The 22,455-nt window shown below is 27.1% G+C and overlaps 1 protein-coding gene across 3 annotated transcripts in view; it reads right to left on the bottom strand.

Annotated features, from left to right (window-relative positions):
- Positions 1–22,455, bottom strand: part of AkhR (Adipokinetic hormone receptor) — a 99,484-nt gene that overhangs the window by 32,969 nt on the left and 44,060 nt on the right. For 2 of the 3 annotated variants that reach the window (XM_015524326.2, XM_015524327.2), the window contains exon 7: positions 6,277–6,421. In XM_015524326.2, coding sequence (XP_015379812.1) covers positions 6,277–6,421 — 145 coding nt within the window. Of the gene's footprint in view, positions 1–2,533; positions 4,145–6,276; positions 6,422–22,455 lie in introns of those variants that run through there. The other variant, XM_015524329.2, reaches the window with a different exon arrangement.

Genomic DNA, 22,455 nt, shown 5'->3' with positions numbered 1-22,455 from the left:
AATTTATTTTTATTCTTCGAAAGCTACGTGATTACTTGCAATTACCTCGTACACAATCTCGACTTAATGTAAGTCCCAGCAACGGAGCATTATTTTTTTTTTTTGTAATCGAAAAAGAAATTTATTACATATTATTTTTAAACAAATATAATATTTTTGATTATCCATCTCTTTTAAGCTGTGCTTGTTTTGGAGATAAAGAGTTAAAAGATTAATAATAAACTATAAATAATGATAATTGGACGAAAAAAAATAATTAATAATGCGGCAACTGTACGGTATCAAAAAAAAAAAAAGCACGCACAAGTATTTTGATGTTTAAATTAATAGTAATATAAAACGTTGATACATAATTATGTTTAGTGATTTTTAATTTTAAAATTAAAATTTTATCAATTTGTAGAAGGTCTGGCTTGAATAATATAATTATAACATTATTAAAACATACGCCGTCGTTCCGTTACATGGAGAAGGGAGAGACATTAAATAATTTTGTGCAGCAGCCAGCAAATATCAATTGATTCGATAGATAACTGATTTCCATGATTTTGAACTGAGTGCTATATAATGCTATTTTAAATCACAGAAATTTAACATTGAGCTTGACTTATGTGTTAAACAAAAAATTCAATGAGTCTAAAATGAAATCACATCGAGTGCGTTAATTTTTTTAACGTACACCTTAAGATATGTCCAATATTTATATGTATATCATTTTACTTTCTTAATTAATTAATTATAATTCCTATCATAATATTGTACATCATTTAATTTTATTAGCAATGTTGTATGTTGTGTGAAATACGAAAAATAACAACAAACAATTAGGTAATAGAACTAATATTTATAATAGTTTCACAGTAAGTAGATATTTTTAATAAGATGTTCTTACGGTGTAAAAATACCGAAAACACATTTACAAAATGGTTTTTTAAATTATGTTTGAAGTAAAAAATTTTACAAAATTGGCTAGTCAAACGTAAATAACAATTTTTAATACTTTGGTTGTAATTAAAAAATATTAATCATACATTTTTCACCTTTACGTACATTATTATTTTTTATATAATGTCCAAGATATTTAGTCTATTAATTACCTCATTATGTTTGTAGTATAAACCTGTTTAAATATAGCTTTACTGTGTCTATATATATATATATATATGTCAAATTCAAACTATTAACAGTAATATATGATACAATATGACAAAAATAATATAATATTATCATAATAATGATTTTTGGCAATATTAAGTTCAACTTCCTGAATTGTTTTACGTTTGAAATGATTTATCTATGATTATAATTAATTACACCCACTGCTGCAGTAAGCGTCAACGACCTATTTAATGATAAAATATGTCCACTAAAAATCTACTATATAGTGTACTCACAGAGCGACTTCCATAGTTTTTGTTCTGTAATTTGCAACCTAGCCAAACTTTTGGCACCACAACACATATTGTCATATTGTCTTCAACTATCTCTATTTTTTGAAATAAAAGCAAAATATTGTTATAGTATATTCTATTACATTTTTATTATAATTTTGAAAACCAGATATCTTAGACTGATGTCTTATAATGTCAAAAAAAACCTTTTCTTTAGATTATTACAAACTTAAATTGATGGTCTATGAAATCGGATGTGAATGAATTTAATACGCTGACAAGATTATTACGGTGTAACATGAAAAGGAAATGAAAAGGAAATCATCAAGATATTAAAAAAAAAAAAACAAGAAAAAGAGTTTTTTCATCCATTAATTTAAATTTAGTTATCGAATTTAAGTTGTTTAAAGTTATTGGAAGTAATCTAATTTGAAAAAATGTTTGGTTCAAATAAATTGAATTCTTACTGATAGGTGTTGATGGATCATTTATATTATATCAACAATTATATAATATTTCATATAATTTAAAACTTTACTAAAATACAATTTTCATTTTGTACCTACTACCCACGTACATTTCAAACTTCAATTAATAATCATTATTGTTGTTTCAAACAAAAATTTAAATATAAGATATAAACATAAATATTTTTGGTATCTAGTGTTAAAATGATACAACTTTAAGTAGGTATATCGATTATATAATACAAAGAAAACCAGCTTTTTATGAAATATATTTTATATTATGCTACATTATAATATAATATAATTGATGCTTTTGTTTAATTCCACTGTTTTTGGTGCTAATATCGTATATAATTTTTAACATTGTTCTTTGATATACATAGTGTACTCATAGTAATAAGTAGGTAAGGCAATCATATTCATATAATAAGTCAGGCTATCATTTAATCCTATACCTACTTTAAAATTTGAAACCACTAAGACCATTAAAATAGGTAGTTTTAACATTTAAATTAATATTAAGTTCAATTTAAACACAGATCAAGAACCTCTATTTATTCTAAGAACCACTTTTAGGCTTTTAAATAATCTTAAAACTTTCAAACACATGAACATGACATTAACACTGATTAGAATTTTTTCGATTCTAAGCATTTAGGATTATAATAACAAATATTTCATATTTCAATGACATTGATTTAATTAAAATAAGCTATTTAATAATGTTTATAATAATTGCAAATATAATAAATATTAATCATATTCTAATAATTGGTGATAAATTCATCTGTATTGTGTATTAACAATAGAAACACTATAGTAATAATAAAACTTATAACTTAAATCTTATACAAACGCAAATTATGTTCAATATATAAATTATGTTCATTATATCGAACTAGTAAACACAAATTATGAATAAATAATTTTTTTATAAAAATCATGTATCGTAATTTTCAAAGTTAACTTATATCATCAACATAATCTGTACAATTAATGCTAAAAACATGCAATGCTTTAAAAAAGTTTTATATAAAAAAAAACTGCATTAATCTATCAAGCCAATGCAATCAAATTAAATATTTTTTCTAAGCAAGCACTAAACTACAATAGTATTTATTTATGTTCTACTTGTCATCATCAATGGTCCATATAGCATTAGAAATACGTACTCTAATAAGAATTATTCACATGTATTGGGATGACTGTCCATGGGAATTAACAGTGATAATGAATGCGAGATGAAAAAAATTGGGATAGAATATATTATGCTTCTACTAACTATATAGAAACATTGAATCATTAGGACATCGCCAAACACAATTGTATTGGCAGAATTAAAAAGTACGTATTACTTATTATTATCACTTAGTAAAAGACTAGGTACTATAGCTAAAAAATGTATCGTATCTTATATAAACTTGTATAGAACTTTTAAATATATGTGAATGTACTTCAAAATAAGTTCAAAAAGATGAAACGAAACAAATATATATGATGTGCTATGAAAGAAAACATGTGTTAATGTATTTTCCAGTCGTTAAATTATCTCTAAAGCAATTCCACCTGCGTATTTTGAACATCGAAATTTCATTTTATCGCTTTTTTTATTCTTAAGCCTCTCTAAAGCATGACCGTAAAATTGCAATATAGGGGAATTTAATAACAAATTATAGACATATTATAAGTAGAAAGTATTTAAAAGCGGTTACAATAGTTGTCATTTACAAAATAAAAATGTTGAAGAACTGCTTATTTCTTTTTTAAACTATAATTTCGAACGTAGTAGATAAATTTTAATGTATGAAATATGTCATACACATTGGCATTATACACAATATTTACCTATATGACTAGCTTCGGTTTTAAAATGTAAATAGCTGTACATATAACTACATATTACATTATTACAATATATTATGTAAATACTACTGAAAAAATTCACAAATATCAAGTTTGATATTATATAATATAAACTCGAGCATGTGTGCACTTATTTGTTCATATTATCTACTGCACGCGTAGGGTAGGTATCACAAAATTAATATCAGCAATTTTAGAGTATATATTATTGGTATTACATTTCTTTCATTTAAATTAATTAATATTAATAATAATTATGACCGAAATAGTTTTACAACTAGATATTTTATTAAAATATAGTTAAAATTAAAATTAAAATTGAACGTTTAAACGTATATATATATATATATATCATCACCGTCCATCTGGCGGTCTTCAAAAGTCCAACAATCTGGTTTCAGTAGAAGTTTTAGAAATCGTGGCCTAGTATAATATATAATAACAGCAAAATATTATTATAGTATATGGTATAAAAAAAAACTTGAACCAACGATTTTTTTCTCAATGTTCAAAATTTAATTTTTAAAAGTAATAATTAAATAAATAAACAAATAAGTAAAATAAGACAAAGCATTATATCAACATAATTTAAATGTTAATCAATCGTTAATTCAAGTATGTATTTTATTTTAAAATTGTTTTATTGTTAACAGAACGAAACAACTTTGTTAATTTATAAGGCTAAACTGTTAAAAAAAGGTTAAGTTATTTGTGTAATCAATGTGATTAATTAGTTAAATATTATTTTCAATAAAGAAATCACAGCTTGAATAGGTACTATATTTAATAAGTTGTTTCTTAAAAATATATAGTGGTGAGGTTTCCAATAACTATTTAAACATTTATTATTTTAGTTCTTACGTAAACGCCTTAACAAAACTATTAAGAAAAAGCTTAGAAAAATTATAATCAAATTTATACAAAAAATCTTAATTTATTAACTATCATACACTTAAACATATTTTTAGATTCAACATATCATTATTAATGTCTTTAATTACGTTTAAAAGCAAATAAATCATACATTTAATTCATTTAATTTCCGTTAAATTTAAAAAAATTTAACAAATACGTACAATAATATGTTGACCTATAAATATCTTTATATTTACACAACAAATAAATAAAAATGTCCTATTGCCAATTAGTATTAATAAATAATTTTTATACCGTGGAGCTACGAAGATATAGACAGATAGTAGAGAATGAGAGAGAGAGGTACCGCATCATTCATATTCATTTACCGAAAGCAAGTTAAAGCAAGCAGTTTAAAAAGACCAATAATAATAATTATAGTATATGAATGTATATTTTTGGTTTTTTGAGAGATAACCCCTAATCGATAAGTCTCATCAAAGAAATTCATTGAAATATTTGTTAATTTTCAATATTGCTTGATTCCCCCCCTCCCATTGTAAAACTGTTAAGGTTACAAAAAAAATTTGAAATATATTATTTAGTATTAAGCTGTGGTAGGTACAAGATACAGAGTCCTTAAAATATCCAAATTTTCGTACTACACACATAGTCCAAATCAGTTAAATCTAAATTATATATAGTACCTATCAATTAATAATATATATTTACAATAAATGATTTTTATTTAAATAAAGTAAAACCTCTATTTAAAAAAATTGAAGGTGCTTTAAAAAATTTTTATGAAATTTAAATTTTGTTGAAAACAATTTTTTGAACACATTTTTATTGTACAAAATACATGAAAATAATGATACATAATATCAGTAAGTAAATAAAAGTACATTTAAATTACCTATTCTAAATATGTGAAATGTAGAGTATAGATTTTTTTTTTTATTCTTTTTGGTCGAAAAACTTTCTGATATCCTAGGTATTAATATTGTTCTATTAAAATTGTATATAATATTTTTAAAAGGTTTAATGTGTATAACACATTTTTAAATTTCGTACTATACCCACTGCACTTTTCATACTATACTATATATAAGTGTGTCATACTACACACAATTTTAGGGACTGAAGATACGAGTGCGAGTGTCCATCAAAATATTTAATTTTTATGTATAAGTGTCATAAGAGTATATTGTTATTATATTTTACCACGACTCTTTTAAAAAATAAAAATACAGAAGTTCAATCCTATTGTACTGTTTGTTGTAGTGTACATTTTATTGGGAATTCCTATGACTCAACTATACTCGATATTTGAGATTATTGATTTTTAGACTTATACTTATAAAATATTATTATTGCATACCAACGATTTTACGAATGCACAAATAGTAAAAGGAAAATTTTGATTTCTAACAACAATGCATGCGAAAACTTATACAAGTATATAAGGACGAAAAAATACGGATAGCTGCAATGTGTGTGTAGTATATTTTGTATTAGCGTTTTTATGCATTACTGTTTAATATGTGATGACCGAAGATTGAATGGACGGCTGGGGGATTATTATTGGTTATTACTCATTATTATTATTGTCATTCGACCCGGCGAACCGATATGGAAAGCGCAGGCAGCCGTATTTCAGTGGTGCATGCGGTGGACGCCAAACTAGCAGTGGGTCTCACCTGGGTCACCAGCGTCCTCCTGGTGCGTATATTGAATGCTCCGTATACGATCGGGTTCATACACGAATTGGTGCACGCGAACATGAAGAGTGCGTGCTGCACCTTCTGATCGACCATCTGCGCCGACTTGTGGTCCGTCCAGTACCTGCACAACAAAAACCACTATAGTACGACCAATTTATAATTTTGATTATTAATAAAAATGTACTGTCATAAACTCATAACTAAAAAAAGGTGGGCATTAGTTATTAACACAATTTTTTGTTCAGTTTAAAATACGGTTTATAATTTAACTATAGTTTACATTTTATATGCACATATTTTCCTTCTCAATTTTATAGGCTTAGGACTGTCAACTTCAAAGTAAGATTGGTAAAAAATGTGTGTAAATGAGTGTTAAAAAATCTATATGTATAAACTATAATAATATATATAAAGGAATTTGTCCTCCGGAGGGATCACCGTAAAGCCCAAACCACAGGGCAGATCTGCTTGAAATTTTCAGGATGGATTAATATTATAATTTCGTCGTGCTTTAAGAAAGGATTTTTGGACATTCAACCCCTAAATGTAAAAATTAAGTGGTTGTAAGTATACAATATCAAACCATCTATATCAATCAATATCTAATATTATTAATATCATTGGCTATACGATTGCCTTTGATAACAGGTGGGTTGTTACATGCAACCCAATTTCTTCAACCCGTATTTTTATTGCTCAAATAAATGTTGAGATAATCAGTTCAATAAAGTCAATAAAATATGTCACAAAATGTAGCGATCACGCAGTGTTTGGTTTAAGAAAAACTGACAATACAGATGAAATAAAAAAAATATATGAAAGTGGCAGGTATATCAGTAGTTCCGAAACAGCTTGGAAAATTTTAGGTTTTCATATACTCGATAGATATTCAGCTATTACTCATCTTGATGTTCACCTAGAAAATGGACAATGTGTTTACTTTACAGCAGATAATGTCATAGTAAAAATAGAAAATCCACCTACAACTACTCTTCAGGCTTTTTTTCTGATATTTCAAACTGATGATTTTGCAAGAACATTGGTTTATCCGCAAGTTGTTTGGTATTATGTGTTGATAAATAAGAAATTTGTAAGTCGTAAATGTGACCAGAATGTCGCGGGTTGGTCAGGAGTTAAGAAAGATACGGCTTTGGGTAGATTTAATACAATCCACTCAAAGAATGTTGAATGTTACCATCTTATTATTAACGATAAAAATCAGCTTAATAAACAATTAATATGACATATCTTTTTAAGCAATCTTATTTAAATTTAATTTGACCAGACAAAATGTAATCTTATCAGATAACAACAATTAATAAACCCGGCAACGACGGGTAATTCAGCTAGGTAGTATATATAATATATGTATAGTATATAATCGTTGACGTCAACTAGTCATCGCTTGGGTTAGGTGAACAAAATAAAAATAATAAAATATAATAATTACATTTTAAAGTTGTTGGTTGCCAAATTGCCAACAAATATTTTAACTGTGCACTCAGCATTAAATGCTATTGACTGTACTACAAACGAAAATGAACCTTTTTTTGTTTTTCAATGATTCTATTAAGGGTATAGTAATGTTTACATGTAAATCAAATTTAGAGTTTTTAAGTAAAATTTAAACAGTGTATGTTGATGGCACGTTTGAATATTGTACACATTTTTTTTACCAATTATTTACAGTTCACGGCCTTTTTAAAAATTATTACGTTCCTTTAGTATATTTTTTGTTAAAAGATAAACAAACAATTACTTACTCCGAAGCATTTAAAGCTATTGATTTAGAATGCTCAAAAGTGTGTCCAGAATTTAAAATCGATACAATTTATGTTAACTTTGAAGTTTCTATTCACAAGGCAATTCAGAAAATTTGGCCAGAAACACTTATAAAAGGATGCAGGTTTCACCTATAGGACAATCGTGGTGGCGAAAGATGCAAGACCTGGGCTTAGCTAGAGAATATGAGTTGAATGGAGAAGTTGGCTACTATCTATCATATATTTTTGGATTATCGTTTTTGAGTCCAGAAGAAGTTGGTGATTTTTTTTCATTTGAATTATCAGAAATACAACCAGTTGATTCTAAAGTTGTAGATTTCGCTGACTATTTATTAGTCAACAATTATATTTCAGAAGAATCACTTTTCCCTCCATCAATATGGGCAGAAAAGAGTTCAAGTTTACAGCGAACGGATGCGAGTCTTTTCATAAAAAAATTAATAGTTTTTTTTATTAGTTCCCATCCAAATATTTATACATTTTTAGATGTTTTAAAGATAATGCAAACCGATAGTGTTATGATAATAAGAAGCTCGCTAATTTCTGTACGTCAATATATAGGAAACCGCGCCGAAACAATATTTTATTTGTTGAAAATCAGATCAAAAAATTACATGAAAATAAAATAACAAGGTTAGATTTTGTAAAAAGCTTATCTAATAAATATAAACCTAATTTTTAACTCCCATTTTTACCGACAACATTATTATTATTATTTATTAATTAACTTATATATTTATATTATGGCCTATATTTATAATTTTAATTTAACGTTTATTTACGTTTTTATTATATTTGATAAACAATGTTTTGATTGACATATATTAGATTTATAATTGTTATTATTTATTAATTAACTTATTTATTAATTTAGGTATGGCCTATATTTATAATTTTGATTGAACGTTTATTTACGTTTTTATTATATTTGATAAACAATATTTTGATCTTATTTATTATATTATGGCCTATATTTATAATTTTGATTTATTTACTTTTTTATTATATTTGATAAATAATGTTTTGATTGACTTATATTATATTTATAACATATTATATATGTTTAGAACCCCTGATTTCAATACACGAATTGCGTCCTATAATTTTTAGGACGCAATTCGTGTATACCTTTTTTACCGGACGCAACTCGGGTGATCCCATTTAAAACAAACCTTCTATAAGTATTCATTTCGCGAAAGCTTCTAACCAATATACTCAACCATACAGTTCCCTAGGTATTGGTATTTTTTTTCTTGTTTGATAGTAACTTATAAGTACGATGTAAGTGTATATCTCAATCGTTATCTTAATCGACAGGGCTATCAGCAATAATTTGCTAAAATTCTAATACAACAATTTATTTACATTTAATTGTATACACTGCATATAGTGTACATTTATATTTTATATTATCTAGTTTATATTTTGTATCAATTAATTAAAATTATAACTATTTTACCTAAACACAAAAAGGAACCAAAACAGTTCTGCCTAATAAAACACCTTTTTTAAACTAGAAACAATTTGGCTTGACTTAATAAAATGCCTTTTTCAAATGGGAACCAACTTGGTTACTTCCAGTTGAATATGTCTCGTTAATACAAGTTATCAGTTAAATTTTGGGTGGAATTCAATATTTAATCCAAGAATAATGATTTTTGTAGCAATTCAAAAATATTTTTCGCTAGGACTTTAAACTTTTACGTGGGTACAATGTACATTGTCATTTACTTCCCCATATTACCTTTATACAAGTACGTGATGAAATTTTAAAAACATTTCGATAAATTGTATATTCTTGCATATTTGAACCTCAAACCTATTCACATTAGTCTACAGTTAGTCAACGGCATTAACTTAGAGGTTAATAAAAATAATATAATCTGATAAAATAGTTAGGAAAGTGTGCTAAATTCTCAGTTTCTAAACTTATTTTGGTAGAACGCAATAAATTATGATTGTATATACAATTTATGTAGAGTCGTAACTACTGGTAATAAATAAAGACCTTAATATCAACAATTGTAAATATACACTGCTAACTAAACGAACGGACGGACAGACACGATGGAGTTAAAGATGTTCTAACATATGATTAGAAACCTAAACATTTATATTATTAAAATAATTTAATAAGTGCAATGTTTTTGATGGAATTAATTCAACCTACTGAATTACTTAACAATAAAATATTAATATTCTAGCAATATTTTATATTTATTTACCTGTAAAATAAAATATACTTATTAATATAGCCTGACAGACAGTCTACACTGAGAATAGTTTTTCTTATGGAATGATTGAATTAAAATATAACATATACGTGTGACTTACTCAATGACAAGCTACTGAGTGTACGTGTTGAGTACGTCTAGTGCGTTAGATATTATATACAATGAAATCTTAAGAAAAAAACATTATTTAAAATGGTTATGTCTTGAATTAAATATTACCTATCTCATTTCATTTCAATTCAGAATAGAATTCATCAATATGTAATTAAATTCACAGCTTTGGTAATCAATAAATTAGAATTCATCTAACTATTTTATAACTAAGGAGAGGGATATCGATATATTTAAATATTTAATAAATACCATTTGAGATTATTTATTTCTTTAGTTAAATGTAGAAATGTTATTTTTTTGCGATAATGAACTAAATAACATCTTCATTTTTATGTAGACAATAGACAACTTTATTACTGCTATAATATTTTTAAAAAAAGTTATAAAATTCTTTGATTTTGTTCATTATTTTGTAATTGGTCAAAACTTAAAGAATTCATTGAATTTAAAATTTTATTACTACTACTATTTTTACTATAATAAATTACTAATTATTAATTTTAATTTTCAATATAACTGTTATAAATATTCACTAGTAATTAGAGAGTTTACATGTAATGTATATAAAATATATTAGCAAAAAGAAAACTTTTCGACAAAGTATAATTTTAAATATTCAATGAGTAAAGTTTTATAGCTTTTAAAAATACTAATTATTTTAAGACCAAACTACATTGTTTTATATTTGCTGAACATAAATTATTAAAATACACAATTATCTGCAGGTCGTTTATATTCACGTATTGACATAATTTTAATTGACATTGTTTAAATTTTATTATGCACTGTATTTACATTAATTTATTTTAAATCAAATAAATGTGTAGTACTAAGACTATTTGTTTCATTGATTATATATAGAATGTAACATATATACATTATACATATTAATGTCTTTTCTTGAACTATTGATACGTATATTTGTAAAGTAAATTTTTATATTATAAACGAGGTAAACATTGAAACCGTAAAAAATACTTTATTAACAAGCCAGTGTCAATAAAAATAAAAACAAAAACAAATTGATTAGAGGATTGAGTCAAAAAAATGTGCCCCCACTGGGTATTATCCTATCTATCAACATCGCCTCTCTCCACGGGGTAGCAATTTATTGATCACGCGATTCTTGTCAAAAGTGTAATCTATATTTATTAATGTTACTTTAGAGATACCTATTTTTATGTAGCCATAAAAAGTCTTCGAAAACAACAACATTAGACAACTGCAAAATAGCCACATCGGAATTTGTCATCTGTATACCTTACCGAAATTGCTCACTTATATGACGGAAGACGACAGTATAAAATCTGATGGTTACTATATTATTATCAATCGTTAAGAATGAAAACTGAGTATTATTTCGAATGTCCAACAGGAAACAGGTGCCATCCTTAATGGAACGATCTTATTTCATTATAAAACGAACACGGAGTAATATAAATAAATATTGATAAGTTGTAAACTTACAAACCATATAGACAATAATAATATTATAATCAAGTTTATCAGAAGCATACGTAATATCTGCTGGACTTTTTAAACTACCTTTGTAAATGAAATAATATACATGATTAATTAATTCATCAAATACCAAAGAAAATAATTGTCCATGTTACGATATCTAGAAAAAAATTAAATTATTCAAAATAAATTTATTAGATTATCATGCTTTCAATGTTGTATAATATACCTATCATGTTGTTTATATAACTCATAATTATCCTTATAAAGTTATAACACTTATAACGATAGTTTTGTATAGAAATAGTTTATTTTAAACAGCAATTTATGCAACTTAAATTGAACATTTTCTACAAAATATTGAATAATATGATATATGATCCTAAAATATAGATAGATTGTCATACATTTTGAAATGAATCAAATATACTATCGAATTATAGATCCGTGTAATGTATAACACGTAGGTACTAAAACTATGTACTGCAGTATATTATGCTTATTTAATATTTAATCATAAATTAAATGAATGTCTGCAATTAACTATTTTTGATTATTTTATTAAATTTGTAATGTATTTAATAAAATCTATATATTTTAATGTTTTTCTTTATATAAGTATAAATAAATATTTAAAATATTTCTAGTGCATAGAAAATAATACTATATGTAATTATTTTTCATATAAATATCCAATTTTATCAAAATTAAAATTTTATTGTTGAAACGCTTGTTTATTTATAAATAAAATTATAACAATCTACAATAAGAGATAAAACAATGTCTCAGATATACTTAGTGTTGACTAGGTAACTAAAGTTATTGCGTTCGATTAAAGTTTAATAAATTAACTAAAGTCGTCCGCTACGATTATTTTTGAATTGTACATAATGTCCATACTAATTATTAATTTATTAATGATTTTTCATATTGCGCATTCATCAAAAATTATTTATTAACGTTTATCGTAAACTCTAAATTAACAAGATAGAGTATTTATTAAGTACTTGAAAAAAATTGTAAACGTAACAAGTTCGCTGTTCGATGAAATTATGAAATGTCTAGTTCATGATGTCTTACAATCTGTGGCCTAATTTAGTTAATTCACGATACCTATAAATAGATATTAATGTTTTGGTGAATCATCACTTAGCTCTGAAAATAAATGTATACAAACATTAAATTTAACGACATACGTATATTATTTTATATTAATTTTGTTGTTTCTATTATGTTGTGACAAACGTACCTCGTACTCAACACAAAAATCATTTTTATCATATAAAAAATAGTAAAAAATGATCATAATAATATATAAAATCCACTCGTAAAATGTGTATCTTCCTAATGACACGTTACGTTACATCATAAAGAAAGTAGTACAATATATGTATTATACTATTACAGTTGTACTTGCTCGATTTTACGCTATCGTTGAAACAAATCTACTATTATTGTAAAAACGAAAGTCCTTCATGATGGTTGACGGCATGAATTTTCGAGGTAATTCAATTTTAGGTAAATAAGAGGACATTGAGGAAATGAACAACTTGCTGGATTATCCATCAACTTTTTGCACTGAGTGGAAGACATGGAAATCGTAAAAACCGTTTATATTATTATAATTGGCCAGCATCAGTTGGATTTTGAGCCCGTTCATTGTTTCAAACACCATTATTATTATTATTTTTAAATTGTAGTTTTTCAATAATCGTGTGTGTGTGTGTGTGTGTCCATCTTAGTTATCAAAGTTAAACAGATCTTTAGTTGATTGCTGTTCAATCGTTACCTCACCATATTATATTATATTTAATATACATCATTACAGTTTTCATTATCATGATCATTTAAGGCAAGCAATATTTTACTTTTACAACATTATATTATTTTTTGATGTTATAAGTACATGTTGTTGGTATGAAGTCTAGCCATAGACCTTATAGAGTATTAGGTCTATGAGTCTAGCTATATCTTTGGTGATACAAATATTCAGGTTATAGAGGTATACACGATTTTCTTATATTGTTATAATTAAAAAACGAATAATCGTAGTTACTTGAAATTTACACAAAATGTTTATTTTATCATTTTCTATACTAGATAACATTTCCAAAATATTTTTACTTGTTTCGAGTTTTTGACATTTTATTATTATCATTATTATTTTTTTTTATCATTATTATTATCGACATCATCAACTTGACAACTTGTGTGGATTTCAACACGGATTTGATCGACTGACTCTTGTGGATCGGAGCAGTATATACTTTTAGGTAACACTAAAGACAATGTAGTGTTCATAGAACAATAACAAAAAAGTAGTTATTATTATTTTAGATTCTGAGCCGAGTAATTAATATATTAATTTTAGTATTTTACTATGATATTGTGTACGTGTTTTTTTAAAATTTTTTCTTTTTTCTGTAATCACGTTTTGTACTACACCGATAAACTCATACTTTTAAGTGTGACGAGTCCACTAAAATATATTTTAATATTTTATTGAGATTTGGTTTTGATTAGATACGTAACAAAAACAAAACAAATGTTTAGTAATCACGTGACACCACGATTTTGCACAGTGAAACCATTATTTTGTTGAATTAAAAAATCGTACTTTTTAATGCTAAAAATAAAAAAGCGGGTAAGTGGGTATCGCTCTGCAGTACATTTGGGGTGGGGTGGACCTCTGACTAGAGTAGGTTAAATTTAAATGCAATGATAGGTATCATTGTATACGAAAAACGATTCTGAACGGAGACGGTTTATCTGTCTAGGATATATTATAGATTATTAAAAATTTTCAAATCTTAGATTTAAAAAGAAAATTTTTTATGAATTTCTAGGATAAAATAATTTACGAATTTTCATGATTTTTACGTATGTTGTCAAAATTAAAATTTGAATGCATGTAAAAAAAAATTGTGGCTACCTATATATTTCTTTTATTTTTCAACTGCTATTGTAAAAATATATTATGAACCTTGTATTAAATTCTCAAATCTTAGAATTAAAAAGAAAAACTTTTATGAATTTCTATCTAAGATAATTTGAACATTGCCGTAATTTTTATGTATTTAGTCAAAATTTGAACTGTAAATGCTTATAAAAAAAATGTTATGACTATTTATTTCTTTTATTTTTCAACTGCTATAATGTAAAAATATGTTAGGCGCCTTGTATTAAATTTTCAAATCTTAGATATAAAAAGAAAATACTTTATGAATTATGAATTTCTAGTTTAAAATAATTTGCGAATTTTCGTGATTTTTACGTATGTTGTCAAAATTAAAATTTTGAATGCTTTTAAAAAAAAATTATGCATATATATTTCTTTTATTTTTCAACTGCTATTGTAAAAATATGATTGGAGCCTTGTATTAAATTTTCAAATCTTAGAATTAAAATAAAAACTTTTATGAATTTCTATCTAAGATAATTTGAACATTGCCGTAATTTTGACGTATTTAGTAAAAATTTGAATTTAAATACTTATAAAAAAAAATCATGCCTATGTATTTTTAATATTTTTCAACTGCTATTGTTACAATGTGTTAGGATCTTTGTATTTAATTTTTAAATCTTAGATCTAACGTATGTTGTCAAAATTAAAATTTTGAATGCTTTTAAAAAAAAATTATGCATATATATTTCTTTTATTTTTCAACTGCTATTGTAAAAATATAATTGGAGCCTTGTATTAAATTTTCAAATCTTAGAATTAAAATAAAAACTTTTATGAATTTCCATCTAAGATAATTTGAAAATTGCCGTAATTTTTACGTATTAAGTCAATATTTAAACTTCAAATGCTAATTAAAAACAATTGTGCCTTTGTATTTTTATAATTTTTTAATCACTATAAGAATAACTTATGAGGAAATTTGTATTACATTTTCAAGTATTTTGGTCGTCCAACATTTTTTTACCGGAACTTCAAAAAAAATTGAAAATTTCAGTGGTCTATAAATAACTTAAAAAAAGTCAAAAATTTGTGAAAATTAAACTGTATATAGATAACATTAACATAAACATTTGGTGAAAATTTCAAGTATTTACAGTGATTAGTTTTTGAATTACAACCATAAAAAAAATCGATTTGGTCGAAAACTGGTTTTGCGTATAAATTCCCGTTTATCTGTCATTTTTTAACACAGAATAGTCAATCATACAAAGTTCATTACCATCGATATCATTTGTTAACCACGTTTCAGTTAAAATAAAATAATCGTAATGGTCTGAGGAAGCAAGGTTTATATGAACTGTAGATAGTTTTGAATTTAGGCCGCGGACATTTTGATAATAGCCAGATAACGTGTTACAAATATTACTTAACTTATGGTTAAAATTTACATAGAATAGATTATTTATATTACATGACGATTGAATGAAGGGTGTGCTTGAGCCACAGATCAGTTTTTTTGAGCCAACGTTAATGAACCGCGAACATATTTTATGAACCAAATCCCATTATTCAAACTATTTCTTCTATCCAGTTCTTTTTTTAGGTCTGATAGATTGGACCTTTGTAGAACAGTTAAATCAGTTGTAATCCAAATGTTTTTCCAAAATTGGTTAGTTGAGAGTATTTTCTTAGATTTTAAGACTGCAAAGACCGACTCAGGACACTCAAATTTGATTCTAATATGTCTCGGTTTATTCGACTGCTTTCCAAGACGAACAGCTGAAGTGATAGGAACATCAATATGTAACGATTTTATAAGATCAGTAGCAAGCTTCGTCTCGTCATCTTGAGATTCAACAACATTAAATAGTAATATGTTACGAGACTTATTTTCTCTTTCTTGTATTTCTTTAACAAAATCAAACCCAGGAGTGTTATTATAGCAGTGTTAGATGAACAAGTATGGTCTAGAGAATTTGTTTTCAGTTTTTCGATGTCTCTTTTTAATTCCGCTTTTTCGTTTTTTAATGAAATAATTTCGGTTGAGAGAGTATCCATTCTATTTAAAATGGCTGTTGACGTATTTTCTTGGGTCAACAGTTTAGAGTTAATCGATTGAATGTCATTACGCATTATCTTGAGGGTATTCATAATATCTACAAGAGAAACATATTTTTTAATGTTAGTTAAAGGTGGCTTATTAGAAACTGGCGATTTATTCATGGACATATTGATGAGTTATATAGACATAAACATGAATGTATATAAATATAAGTATATTGTATAATATACTATGTGCTTTTACAGTGTAAAATATGATTACCTCAATCAACAAAATATAAAATGATTAAATGATGCCGTTCGCGATGGTCTAGTAATCAAAAGTACAATAACGATAACACTTATAATTTAATTTAACTATGCACATGCCGACTCAACGTTTAACGAGATAAGATAATGGATTACACGTGTGAAGCGTTGCGACACGTCCGTTCGATACAACGGTATGTACAGTATTTCGGTATTACAGTTATTCGGTCGGTCCTGCGAGGCGTTCGAGAAGACGACCATGGCAGCGGACGGAGCCCGACCACGACGGTTGCGAGACGAATGACGATTGACGACAAGCGGCCAGTGCGCGATTGTTATGCACTTGACGATACTGCAGGTGCTTAATACGATGACTGTTGTGCCGGCGACACCGGTTCCCTGAACTCCCGGAGCGAGCGACGAAGACTATAAAATATGATGGATACTGCGGAATCGGCGGTGACCTAACCTAGGCGTCGTGACTAGGCCGACAGTGTCCGACCACTGAACGAAAAGGGGAAAGAATCAAAAAATCGGTAGTGAGACTCTCCGTGATTTTCGCACTGGCTACACCCGTCGGCAACGTGCAGTCTGCCGCGGCCAATGGTCCCGTCGTGGAGTCGCGCACCACCGTAACTTTGAAACGTTTATTTTCTTCGAGCCCAGTGCTATACTGACATCCTTGTTCCTGTCTACCCTAGATAAATTATAGTCATCCATCGCCTGACCACTTTAGAGCTCTGCGGCAATCCGTCGTCACCGTCGCAACGAGTCGTATTCGTGCATTGCACTCATCAGTGGTATCGTCGGGACGGTGTCGTTTCCCCCGTCGTTACGGCACGCCTTTGTCTGCTGCCCTCAATCAGGGGGAGGGGGACTTTCGTACGGTTTCATTTCGGGAAAAAAACAGCCAATTATTACGCGTGCGGCTCTTGATACGCCTCTTCACACAGTAATCATGATTCTCATCAAGATGTGCGAGCGTGTGTGTGTGTGTGTGTGTGTGTGTGTGTACACCTACATAAAAAAAGTGTGCAAAGTATATATACATTGCAGTGGTTCTCAAAATTGTATTTTTTGCCCACGGTATTTTCAAACGTACAAAACATCTCAGATTTAAGGGCACCATTAATATCTTTAGTTTTATATAGTTATATTTTAAAACATTTAATTAAATTTCATTCTACTAGCATACTTTATTATACATTGCTAAAAAAAAAAAAGTTTAACAACTTGTTATTCAATTGTTTTATTTTATTTTAAAAACCGACAAAAATATTTATGGATGCTTTATATTTTCAACATTTTTGTGAAATCCCTTAATTATTTAATGTATTTTTATTTATATTCTTATTAAATAACTACATCACATTAAATTCCAAGCTAAGCGATGAATATATTGATTTTACAAACAAGATTGTATTTTTTTTTTATATTATTATATGTTTATGTATTTCATAAATTAATTTATACCATCCGATGCCTCGATGATAATACGGCGTAATACGGATCGCAACTATAACCACCGCATATTGGCATCACGCTCATATAATATATATTTATATATAGCTGATGATAACAGTGTTTTTCAGTTTCATTGGTAACGTGTAAAATCAGGCGAGTAAGATTAGAATAAATAAATTATATAATATCATACAAATCACATCGCGCATGGCTGTCGCTTAGGGTAAATTGTATTATAACAAAATATAGTAGGTATATACCATGTGGTCAACGAGGGATGTGTGGTTGTGTGTAACAAGCTTCATGTTTACTATGGAAGGATATGAAGATAGCAATAAAATAATAATATTATATTATATCGCGTTAAAAAAAATATATACGAGTTTTTTTCTCGTAATCGAAGGAGTAACCTAGTACTTAAAACCCATGGGAACATAAGGACATTTCCCCGTGGCTCGGCCGTCTATACTAGTGAAATTAAATTATTCACTAGAACCCATGATTTGTATTCAGTCCAACTGAAGGAAAATCTGAACTATAATTATTTTGAAATCGTATATGTTTGTAGTTTTGTACCGTACTAAATTCAAATTGTATTTTCAGTAGACCGCAAAAGTAATGTAACATCGAGTAGGTATTGGAATAATCCATACAATTACTTAAAAATCTCACATATTGATGTGTCATAATTGTTTGTATAAATCTGACAGACTATAGACAATAATATAATGGCTCCAATCTACAAACTTTTAGGCTATATAATATACACTATAAATGTTTACCGCTGTCTGTATTACGTGACAGTTCAACACATCATGAAACATGAGCTTTATGAAATATGTAGCTCACAAGGTAGACTAAGTTAACAACAATTTTAATTCAAGTTAAGTATGACTTGTAAATTAGTGTAATAAGCTGAAACACCAATACCACATTTATCTTTTATTATGATACGAGTACATAGGTGTTTACTAAAACAGATCAAAATTAGTAAATTTTTAATAATAACAGATACAAATTAATGTGTGTGTCAAAGCATCACGTTTCATCACTTGATCTTTTATTGCTACCAATTCATGAGAAAAAAATATTATTTAATAATTATCAGTCTTTTGATACATAGTACCAGAGCTAGACACAATGTTTTTTAGTTACACCCATGTATTATTAAGTATTATTTAAATATGTAGGAATTCTTTAGTGAATTAATAACACGCTACGCTAAAAGATCAGATGCTTTAATAGGTAGATATAATTCTAAATTTCCAACAAACAATAATAAGGTCATAAATATGTAAAATGTATTCATACTTTAAATGTTTACAAACAAAGCAGCAAAAAATTAGCAAACTTTATAAATATGTTTGAGAAACAGTGGCATGTGTATTTCATATAGTACAAGCATATTTAATATGATAAACTATAATTTTGTTAGATTAAAAGTTCTTAGAAAGTATACCTTATAAAATCTAACTTAGATAAATTAGGTATTTTACCTTAAATCGCAATTGAAGATCGATATGATAAATTAATTTGAATAAAACTCAGTTAACCAAAAAAATAAAATTATTATGGTTATATTAAAATAATATTTTCATGATTATAAACTTTGAATAAATCTAGATAGGTATATATATTGTACATAATATTATTACTAAAATTATATGAATGTTATATATTATTATATAAACTATAAGATTACATAGGTACATGTATAACCACGCTCATTGTTATTTTTCTGAGTTTCACATTATCCCTTGATAACTACGAGAAATTAAAAAAAACTTTTCTACTTTTTAAACAAAATTTTAAAACCATATGGTTATTACGTGAAAGTTCTAGAGTTCTTTAATTATTTTAATTAGAAAATAAACGTGAATAACACCCTTAAATCTAAAAGTGAGATTTTATTTTGTTGTACATAAAAATATCAGGAATACCATTATAATATTTTATACTAAATAATTTAGATTATTGACATGAACTTTTCTTCTTTCAGAGGCCATGTTTCAAATAAAATATTATATTATAATACTAAATTGCAATCGACAACTTATTAATTCTCTGGTAGTTCAAAATTTTTTTGCCCAGAGTTTATAAGTTATATATTTTCTTTAAAATATCAGATGAAATAAATAAATAGTATATTTTGAAAATTGTAAGTATTATTAGTGGATACGCGTGTCTTTATTCAAACTTCTAACGAAATCAATCGATTACTTATTATTAGTGCTTGTATTTTAAAGGTTCTATTTACAGACATTAATTAAACATAAAATCAAATTAATCATTGTATTTTTTTTTATACAGTAAAAAAAAAAATATTCTTAAATTATGGAAGAAAATAACCAAATAATCTTGTTTCGTCTACAAAATTATAACGCAGTCGATAACATTATAGTATATTTAATAATATGCATGAACTACGATTATTATACATCTAAATGCCTAATTTAGACAAATATCAATTAATTCAATTATATATTTTTTTTTAAATCTAGATTTTATACAATCTGTACATAAAAAAAGTACAATATGCATAAATTATGTTTTTTTAAAAATTATATTTTTGTATTAGCTTGAGTGTCTTGAGGGAAGAACCAACCAGCGAACACTTCAGCGTGAATTTACAAATTATTTAGGATTTTTTTTTTTAAATTTATAAAATCTAGAAGCCATTGTCGTTTGACTTTTCTAAGTGGTTCTCCAGGGATGGTGATTAATAATAACTTTTTAACGTGAGGGTAAGTGTGATTATAAAGGTGAATTCTGAATTTAGAGTAAAATAGCTTGGCTGTTTCAGTGACTTTAGGAATATGGAGATAAGTATTGAAGAGTGTGATTAGAGATATAAGGAAGAGCATTGGTTATGAGTCTGAGGATTTTGGATTGGAACAGTTGTATTTTTTGAATATTCGATTTTTTGGTAGTGCCCCACACCTGTATACCGTAAAACCATATTGGCTTAAGGAGGAGAATGTAGATGTGAATTTTGGTTTTGAGAGATAGTTTTGAGAATTTACCAAGGATAGGTCTGAGACAGTAGAGTCGTTTGTTTAATTTTATTTTTGTTGTATGAATGTGTTTAGCCCACGTTAGATGTTTGTCGAAAACTAGACCTAGATATTTGGCTATGTTGGAATTTGGTATAGGTTTGTTGTTTATATGTACTGGGGGAGGTTGACTGTGAAGGAGAGCAAAGGTAGTGTGTATAAATTTGCTTTCGTTTATTTTGACGTGATAGGTAATTCCGGTGGTTTTGGTGGGAGGTTGAAACTAAACCCAGGTTGGTGTGGAGGAGTATATGACTTTGTCGTCGGCATATGCGGCAATTTGAGTATTCCGATTGGTGGGCTGACCTGCCGAGTACAAGTTAAATATTGTTGGAGATGCAAATGCGCCTTGAGAAACGCCAGCTAAGATTGGAGAGAAACTAGAGAATTCTATTCATCATCTAACAAAGAAGTTTCGCTCGCTTAAATATGATTTAAAGAATAGGTAGTATTCCGAGGGTGGAAAAGATTTTAATTTGAAAAGAAGGCCAGGGTGCCAGACTTTATAGAAAGCTTGTGAAATTTCAAGAAACACTGCTGAGGTGTAAAGTATCTTTTTTAGGGAGCAGGCGATATAGTATCAGCCTGACGGTGTATTTGGTGGATAGTTGAGTGATGTTTTCTAAATCCGAATTCTGTGTCAGGAATTAGTTTCTTTTCCTTGATGATTGGATAAATTCTGATCAATATTAATTTTTCAAAAAGTTTTGCGAAGAAAGGTAACAAGCTAATAGATCTGTATGATGAAGGGTTATCTATAGGTTTGTTTGGTTTAGAGGAAAGAATAATTGTGGTGAGTTTCCATTGGATTGGTAAGTAAGAGATTCGGA

This window comes from Diuraphis noxia, unplaced genomic scaffold (assembly GCF_037042655.1).
Source record: "Diuraphis noxia isolate RWA-SAM2 unplaced genomic scaffold, SU_Dnox_SAM2 contig0002, whole genome shotgun sequence".
Classification (NCBI taxonomy): Eukaryota; Metazoa; Arthropoda; class Insecta; order Hemiptera; family Aphididae; genus Diuraphis; species Diuraphis noxia.
Note: the sequence above shows the minus strand (reverse complement) of the source record. Positions and strands in the feature narration are given on the sequence as shown.